General features: G+C 39.5%; 4 protein-coding genes across 4 annotated transcripts; 1 reads left to right on the plus strand and 3 right to left on the minus strand.

Annotated features, from left to right (window-relative positions):
* Positions 1 to 446: 446 nt before the first annotated feature.
* On the minus strand, positions 447 to 1,321 carry LOC102200052 (gamma-crystallin M2-like). The gene is made up of 2 exons (XM_013914178.1): positions 1,061 to 1,321; positions 447 to 719 (listed from the first exon to the last, which is right to left on the minus strand). Exons 1-2 carry the CDS (start codon positions 1,319 to 1,321, stop codon positions 447 to 449), a joined length of 534 nt encoding a protein of 177 aa, XP_013769632.1.
* Positions 1,322 to 2,052: 731 nt separating this feature from the next.
* LOC102213600 (beta-crystallin S-1-like) lies at positions 2,053 to 2,779 on the minus strand. Its single transcript, XM_005746313.1, has 3 exons — positions 2,771 to 2,779; positions 2,400 to 2,642; positions 2,053 to 2,325 (listed from the first exon to the last, which is right to left on the minus strand). Exons 1-3 carry the CDS (start codon positions 2,777 to 2,779, stop codon positions 2,053 to 2,055), a joined length of 525 nt encoding a protein of 174 aa, XP_005746370.1.
* A 2,164-nt stretch (positions 2,780 to 4,943) lies between these two features.
* LOC102213883 (gamma-crystallin M2-like) lies at positions 4,944 to 6,039 on the minus strand. Its single transcript, XM_005746314.1, has 3 exons — positions 6,031 to 6,039; positions 5,665 to 5,907; positions 4,944 to 5,283 (listed from the first exon to the last, which is right to left on the minus strand). Exons 1-3 carry the CDS (start codon positions 6,037 to 6,039, stop codon positions 5,008 to 5,010), a joined length of 528 nt encoding a protein of 175 aa, XP_005746371.1. The 3' UTR covers positions 4,944 to 5,007.
* Positions 6,040 to 7,994: 1,955 nt separating this feature from the next.
* On the plus strand, positions 7,995 to 8,898 carry LOC102199775 (gamma-crystallin M3-like). The gene is made up of 3 exons (XM_005746257.1): positions 7,995 to 8,003; positions 8,150 to 8,389; positions 8,581 to 8,898. The coding sequence occupies exons 1-3, from the start codon at positions 7,995 to 7,997 to the stop codon at positions 8,854 to 8,856; spliced, it is 525 nt and encodes a 174-aa protein (XP_005746314.1). The 3' UTR covers positions 8,857 to 8,898.
* Positions 8,899 to 9,215: the final 317 nt, after the last annotated feature.

Consider the following 9,215-nt stretch of genomic DNA (forward strand, 5'->3'; position numbering starts at 1 on the left):
CGCCTCCAGTGCCACCATCTCCAAACTATACATTACAGTAAGTCTCATTTTCATCTTGTTGCTGTCCTTCTTTCACAAGTCACCCCGACACCCATCCCCACCCACTCCATCCTGCTTATACCTATTCTCAGTGAATTTAATGTAAACAATATTCATAAAATTGTTCAAATTCATTTGGTAATGATGTCATTAATCTGTATTGCTTGAGGAAAAGCTTAGATCAGGTCATGGATGCAGTAAAGAGGGCGTTACGAGTAAAAGAAGAATTAGAGGAATTTTAAAGTTTAATAAATCATGCTCTTTTTCATCAGGACAGAGGAGGGTTTGAAAATCATTTTACACTTTCCAGCACTCATGAGCATGAAGGGATACACATACTGAGCACAATTCTTTTTTATTAAATGTGCAAAGAACATGAGATAGACTAAAAACATGCGATAGACTGTCTAAATGTCATGGACACGGCGGAAAGAACCCACATTGGGACTCATTGCAGCCCACTCATTGAAGCGGCGGTACTCTCCTCTTTCCAGGAGATACTGGCGTCCACGATAGTTGGGAAGCTCGTAGAAGACCCAGGCGCCATCCTGCACTTGGGCAGAGTGAACCTCCCGGTGGTGCCAGCGGTCGGGCAGGTTGTTCTCATCTTCAGTGCAGTCCAACATCTGACCGCTGAAGTCAGGACGCTCATAAACACGGACCCTGAATGCACCAGAGGTCTGTAATGCAAACATCAGTTCAGTCTGAGTGGTAATACCATTTGTGTTTTACAACAGTGCTAACTGGCATCTACAGCCATGTGAATGCAGTATGCATTTTTTTAAAAATCTATTTGAAAAAGACACTAGCAAATATCCGACATTGATCTTGGAATATAAATCATGTATCATTTCTAAGCTCTTCAGTCTAATTTGTCATAAAACTGATTAAAACCTGAACCTAAGTGAAGACTAACTGGGGTTTTCATTGTCAATAAATGTAACATCTGGAATAGACAGTTAAACTATCACACTAATGACATGAGGTGAAAAGTTACTAAAGACTGATTAATTCCACTCACGTTCCGTATGATCCGACATGACCTGATGCTGTCATTGTAGCCCATCCAGCTCTGATAATGTGGATACTCCCCCCTGGTCAGTATGTACTGGTAGCCCATGTAGTTAGGCCTCTCGTAGAGTACCCAGGACCCACTCTCCACGCGGATAGAGTTGCAGTGACTGAAATGGGCGTTCAGCTCTGGACAGTCACTGCTGCACTCATAATAGCGACCTTGGAAGTTTCTGTCTTCATAAAATACGATCTGTGAATGGATATGCATATTCACACTTCATGCTCGAGGTGCTGCTGCAGTTGAATCTTTAAATCAGATAATGTTCGTCCTCCTACCTTTCCCACACGGTCCATGTTTGGCCCTCACACCAGTTTTTGAGCACCGTTTCTTTATCCCACCTTTTACATAGACATTATTGCCTACAGCCTTGGTCCAGATTTATATATGCAGTGTATGTGGGCACACTGAAATGCACTGCCAGGGGCATCATTGTTATTTTAATTGCCTCAGCATTTATATCAGCACAATGGCTGATGCTGCATTTGTTTTAGCTTTATACAGTGTTTACAGTGGCTGACCTTTTGATCTGTCAAAGCCCGATTCCAGAAACGATTTATTGATCCAATTAAAGTGTCTGCTGCAAAGCTGCTGCAGCTGCACCTGATGCTGTAAAGTTGGCTTGTGGCCACATAGCAACATGATACTGGCTTTAACTAGGCTTGAGTGGAGGGGAAAGGTGATGCTCCACCCTCCATCAGCAACCCCACCTTGGTACAAAGTCAGCTGACAGCTATCACATGAGCTCCGCCAGACGTGGTGTACAGCTACATATAGAATTAGGAGCAATACAACGTTTGAGAGAATATATATTTTCATTTCCTCTAACTTGTGGTGAAAAGATTGAGATCATGCGATCTCCCCTTAATGTATTCACAAGAAGAGACAAGTGCAATGACACATTCAAATTAAAACAATATATTTGATTAACAGGTCACATTTTAAGCCTTTATGATTCTTCTGATGGAGCCTACAACTGCTTTCAGAGCTCCCCACTCTGAGCAGTGGTGGTACTCCCCTTTCTCCAGCAGGTACTGACGGCCGCTGAAGTTGGGGTGTTCAAAGAACACCCAGGTCCCCTCTAGAACCTTGCAGGACTGGACTTCTTGCCGGAGCCATTTATCCTGGACTGACTTTATGCTTTCTGTCAGCTCCAGAGATTGGCCAATAAAGTTAAGTCGTTCATACAGCATCAGCTTGTAGGGCCCTTTGGGCTGAAAGTAAAGAAATGTAGTCAGTTTGACGTGTGACGTGTTTTTCTACTGATCACTTCTAGGCAGAGACTTACATTTCTGATGATCCTGCAGGATCTTACACAGTCATTGAATCCCATCCAGGAGCTGTAATTATTGTACTCTCCTGGACCAATGACATATTGGTAGCCGGTAAAGTTGTTGCGTTCGTACAGAACCCACCAGCCACCTTCTACTTTCACTGAATTGCATCGGCGGATGTAACCATGCAGGTTTGCTGAGTCCCCTTTGCAGTCATAGGACTTTCCTTTGAAGTCCCGATCTTCAAAAAACACAATCTAGAAAGAGCAGAATTATACAGAATTTTACTCGCATCGAATTCAATCTGAATCTGTGTTAACTGAAATATCTACAGCACTAAATTTAGAGCCCAATTAGATCGTCTATGAATGCTGTAAATTCTCACCTTCTCCATCTGCCGAGCCTAAAATACTACACTAAGTTACCAACGTAGTACTCTTTATACATGACAGAGACAATGCTACCAAATGCATGGTTAGCAGTGCCTGTAACCATGATTACAATTCAAATATTCGTCTAGAGTCTGCCTATTGTTCTTACTCACTGAATTGCTTTTCCGAACACAATGATTGTTTAGCAGTGCCAAGAATCTAAACCTGCTTGGTCTAAACAGATTTGAAGCACAGCTATAAATGTGTGTGTGCAGTTTTATGTAAAGCTTTTGTTAAGCTGTTGATTATAAAAGTTTGAGTTCAAATAAAATCTATGATCCTTTTTTTTAACCTTTTTTCTTTTGTATTATTATCTGCATGCAATCATGGAAACAAGTAGTGTATGTGTATCCTTGAATGATGAAACATTAACTGAACTGGTGTACAGAGGTCCCTCATTTATCGTGGGAGTTACATTCTAAAAATAACCCACGAGAAGTGAAATCGGCAAAGTAGCGAACTTTATTTTTTACAATTATTATAGATGTTTTAAGGCTGTAAAACCCCTCACTACACACTTTATACACGTTTCTCAGAGAGGCATGAACATTTTCACACTTTTCTCTCTTGTTTAAACACAAAGTTCAAACCTTGTAGAAAAATAAGTCCAGTATTATATAACGAAACCAAAGGCTCCCGCAGGTGACGATGTTTCGTTGACATTGTTGTGTTTGTTAGGGAGAAAACTTACAAACATACTGTACAGCACATTCAAATATACAGATTTATGTATATTTGAATACGAGGCTGCGAAAAGGTGAACCACGTTATAGCGAGGGACCACTGGACTCACAAATCATATCTCTTAGGAAAAATTCCCAATATCAAAAAAAAAAAAAGAAAAAACATATAAAAGTAGAGTATTTTGAGTCAAGTTCCCAATCAGGGAATTTGCTAAAACCAACACTAACAAATATGAGAACATTACAGCAATGTTTTAGTAAGTTCATAACCTTACAAGATCATTATAACCTGTTCACATCCACCAATGACCAGCCAGCAGCTTAGGGTGTGTCTTTGAAATAGAAATAGCTTCAAATCAACTCTCTTAGATGGAGTTCTTCCCCTTATACTACAGGTGTACTATCCATTATTCTATTTCAAATATGTAAGAAGACAAAATGTAACCTAACCCAGAATAGGTCACTTGCAATGTGATGGTAAAGTTATGTGATGGAAGTTAAGAAATTCAATTATGATGCATTTTATCAATGTAAAAACAATCATTTTAAGTTTAGCCCTATTCATGTTATAGGTTCTATATTGGTACAGTGATTATTGATTTTTGATTTTACAGTTGAAAATGGCCATCTGAAAATGCATTTCTCTGTTATTTTCGTCATGAACCTAAATACTGCAGGATGCCTAAAAATGAAGCTTATGTTATACTCAGTTAATTTGTTTAGTAAAGTTCAGTAACCACAGAGTGATATAGTGTGTACCACAGAGTGTAATAAACACAGTGTATCAGTGCTTATACAAAAAAGTGTACATACACTTTTCTAAAATGATCAAATGAAAATAAACACTATATCATCGTTTTATATCTTATTTTACATATTTGTACTGAGCCATAGAGTGGAAACGTAAAAACTACAACTTTGCAAGAGGGTCTTTATCTTTGTGCAGCCATTATTTCACTCAGCAACATGCATTATTTGAAAATGTTTAACTTTTATGGGTTTGTAAAAGAACTTTCATCTTCCTGTTGTTAAATTTACTTGTTTTTTCTCATCTGATTATGCATATATATAACTAGACCTCTGGGTTGACTTAAGCAACTTCAAAAAAGGTTTAAAGAAGATGAAGGAGAGACTAAAAGCAGCTGACATAACAGGTGATGTAATAAGAAGCAACAGAGGCTGCATTGTTATGAGTAAGAAGTGTATTTATTTATTTAAGTATAGCACTTGGAGTGCTGGAAAGAAGTACAGGGTATAGGAGGGGAAAACAGTGTTGGAGGGAGGAACTTCCGGATCTTCTTCAAGAGTTCTAGAACTTATTTAAAGGTTACAAGACTTCCATGGTATCAAGACTCTGTTGGTTGTCTTATCAGCAAGACAACCAACAATAACCAAGCAATGTTCTAGAATACAGAGTCCTGCAGCTTGATCCATCTGTCAGATTAAGAACATTGTTGGCTTGGATAATTTTTTCACAAGCTGCAGAACCCTACTTTGGTGCTGCTGCTCTAGAGTTCTGTGACCATTCGGAAGGATCCTGCAGCAGGGGAGTTGGCGCCCCAGTCTGTATATTTGGGGTACTCTCCACGTTCCAGGAAATACTGGTGTCCATGGTAGTCTGGTTGCTCATACAGGACCCATGCACCATCCATCACTACGCAGGAGCGCAATTCCCGAAACTTGAAGGTCTCATAAACTGATGGGCAGTCTTCGACACACTCAGCTGCCTGGCCTCCAAAATCCTGCTTGTCGTAGAATCTGATCTTCCAGGATTTTCCATAGACCTGTAGCAAGTCAAATCTCACAAAATCAGGTTGGTGTTTTGCATTAAATAATAATACTTTGAACTCAAAACTACACATGGGTTTCTTGGCTGTTTTCCCACTTTCCTTAAATAATTGATGTGCATTGGCACGGGCATAAAGCACCCAGCTGCCAAATCATGAGCCTTTTATCTCTCCTTTTTGTCTGTTGGTCTTTGACTGATTACTGCTTGGTTGGTGCACTCTGTGGTATTTTGCTGCAGCCAAGCACTCCTCTACAACTTGTTAGAATAGGCTTATTGAACCTTGGAGAAACTGGGTCACATTATGATATTGTCAGAGCTGTTACATTAAAAAGGAAAACCAATTCTAAAGAATGAATGTTAGTGTCTACCGCCTTACGTTTTTAATTGAACGACATGACTTGATGCTATCGTTGAATCCCATCCAATGCTGGTGATCGGGGTATTCACCCGGGCTCAGGATGTACTGGGAGCCTGTGTAGTTGGGATGCTCATACAGCACCCAGCACCCACTATCCACCTTAATGGAATTGCAGCGACTAAAATATGAGGTCAGGTCAGGACTGTCAGTACTGCACTCATGACTACAGCCTTGGAAGTTCTTGTCTTCAAAGAACGCAATCTGGATAGATGAATATACAAAAATTACTCAGTATTTTACAACATTAGAATACTTTGACTTCTTATGCAAATAAGACAGGCGATAGTTTGCACTCTATTCACTCAAACAGCATTTGTTCCTTACCTTCACCATTGTTACTGATATTGCTTGCCTGCCATCCAGCTGCAGCTGTGTTGTGGCTTATATTGAAAAGTAGAATGTGCAGACGAGGGAAAGCTATTGTCATCTAAATTACCTTGATTTGCATATCAGCAAAATGGTTTGGTCAAGTTTGATTTCCCTTTGTCTACATGTGATAGCCTCATATCAAAGAAGTGCCAAATGTGACATGTAAAAGTACTACTACTTGATGATAAATGTGTTGTTGTTTTTTCCACTGAATTCTTAGTCTCGGTCAGCACTCTCTTTTTGTACACCTGGAAATCATTTGGTTATTTATCCACATTTACAGTTTGTTTTTTGCAGGATGAGATAACTAATGCATTTTATCATGAGGGCAAGAAGAAGCAAGGCAGTTATTTAGTTTTGGGTGACTGTTGGCTGTATTTAACCCTGAAAATAGGATCTCTTGCTGCTTTTGTCAATAATTTATATCCATATTTGTCTTGTTCTTGTCAGTGATTCATGTATTTTGCACGCTAATCTAAAGACCTTTTCACCTGTAAACAAGTGCGCTCCCACAGACTGCCAAATTAAAGTTTAAATATCTTCTATAATATGACTTGTATAAACAGTGGTACTATTGGACATAATATCCATTAAATTTTCTGTTATTTTCTTTGATGAGCGATCAAAAAGGTTGGTAATTACAGGTCACTGTTGGCTTAGGATGCTCCATGATGGGCATGGTTTCTGATTATAGTACATATTAAATAGAGTTAGACTTAATTTGGTTTTCATTTTAGTTACATTTAATTCAGTAGTCTGATGATCTTGTGTATGTTTAAATACATACAAAAGTTACATAAAAATGCTAAACAGTCATTAAACTAGTTAAAAATGATTAAATACACACTAAACACTCTACGTTAAAGCCATCATTACTGCCAGCGATACACTTAATTCTAAATGCTTTTGGTTTTCTTGTATCTCTTATATAATGCATTGTATACATTGTACACTGAAAAACGTTTTGCTCAAAGCAAATGCAGAAATTCGCTGACTTCTTTCATTTCCATTCTTGCTCTTTTTCCCAAATCTCTTTAACCTTGTGAGGTATGGACCATAATTGATCAGTCATGATCTATTACCCAACCCTCACCCTGTGCTGTCTGTATGTCATACTAATCTGTTCTTATTTAACTGTTCATCAAAGTATTCATTTTCAGTTTGTTTTCCTTTTCTCCAAAACATAGACAGAGGATGACTCACAGATTCTCATGGAGACACAGCTGGGAAAAAGCCAGAGAAAAACAAAATATTAGATCTTTGGTTGGTATTCTCAAAATCAAATGCATCTGCAGTGGGGGAAATCAATATTTCCCCCACTGCAGATAGATAGAAAGATTGACTTGATAGACTTGATTTTGCCACCATATAGTTGTCCCTTGCTGACCATTAGAAAGAATGCAGCTTGTATGCACTTCATCACAGGACCTGCAAAACTAATGGGGGAGGGGTGTGTGTGTTTTGTTTTTGTTTTTTTCTTTAAACAGACGTGTTGCATTTCATGGCATTATGATTGCAAATACAAATTTTTGCAGATGCAGTAAAGTAAACCTATGGTCGTTTGAAAATGATGATAGTGAATTCTTACTGGTCTGAATTGATACATCCAAACAAAGTACAACAATTAAGCCAAACACACAGGTTAAATGTGACCAAATGAAGATTTGTGTGAAGACATGTAGAAACTGTAGCTCAGTTCTCATCCCTCCTCTCCGGCCTTGTGTCTTCCATCCACTTCCCCTCCCTTTGTTCTGGATCGTGATGGCACAAATGAAATTAACAGCGATCGCAGAGCTGCTTATTCATCAGCTTCCAGATAATTTGAATGACAAAACCCTGTTACAGCGCGTATCAAGTATAAAAGCTGTCTGGCAGCCACAGGTTGTTGGACAGTTTCCCACAAATACAGAACATCAAACATGGGCAAGGTATGCAGAGAGCAGACTGGAAAACAAGCACTTTTCAAATTTAAGACAAACTCTGCAGATGAACAATGGAGAGAAATAAAAGAGAAGGTCAGCTCTGACATCTTTTCTAAATCAATTTTGTAAAGTTTTTTCTTTCTTTTCCACAGATCATCTTCTACGAGGACAGGAACTTCCAGGGTCGCTCCTATGAGTGCATGAGCGACTGCTCTGACATGTCCTCCTACCTGAACCGCTGCAACTCCTGCAGGGTGGAGAACGGCTGCTTCATGGTCTACGATCGCCCCAACTACATGGGGAACCAGTATTTTCTGAGGAGGGGCGAGTACTCGGATTACATGTCTTTTGGCATGAGTGACTCTATCCGATCCTGCCGATTAATTCCTCAGGTACTCAGGGATTACAACAAGGAAAACATGTCTAGTTCATATAATATCATAGTTTATATGATATTAGAAACTATGATATTGTTGAGCTGATGAAACTGCTTTTCACACACTAAGTCTGCAAATCTGATATCAGCAACATTTCACTGTAGCCTTTAACGGTCCAACGTTTCCTCTCCTCCTTTAACTAACAGCACAGAGGCTCTTACAGGATAAGGATCTATGAGAGGGAGAACTTCCAGGGCCCGAATCACGAGCTGATGGACGACTGCGACAACATCATGGACCGCTACAGCCTGTCTGACTGCCAGTCATGCAATGTGATAGATGGCCACTGGCTGATGTACGAGCAGCCCCACTACAGAGGCAGGATGGTCTACCTGAGACCTGGAGAGTACAGGAGCATGAGAGATATCGGATATAGTGGCATGAGGCTCAGCTCTGCTAGACGTATAATGGATTCCTGTTGATGCAAAGGAAAATAATGCTCTGAATAATAAAGTGAAAGATTAAACTAATGCCATCTGATATTGAGTAGATTTGTGATGTACGTGTGTGCGGGTGGATGTGTACATGTTTGTGTGCGACTGTGTATTCATATCTCTGTGGGGACCAAAACTGTAAGTTTACTATACTTTTGGGAACCAACAATTCTTATGGGGACAGAATCCCAGTCCCCACAAGTTTAAAGGTATTTTTCAGACTCAAAATGTGGTTTTAGTGTCAGGGTTACAATTAGGTTATGGTTAGGGTAAGGAGCTAGGGAAAGCATTATGTCAGTTAGACGTTCCCACAAAGATATGAATACATGGTAGTGTGTGTGTGTGTG

Source organism: Pundamilia nyererei, unplaced genomic scaffold, assembly GCF_000239375.1.
Source record: "Pundamilia nyererei isolate P.nyererei 1_Seehausen unplaced genomic scaffold, PunNye1.0 scaffold00176, whole genome shotgun sequence".
Taxonomy (NCBI): Eukaryota; Metazoa; Chordata; class Actinopteri; order Cichliformes; family Cichlidae; genus Pundamilia; species Pundamilia nyererei.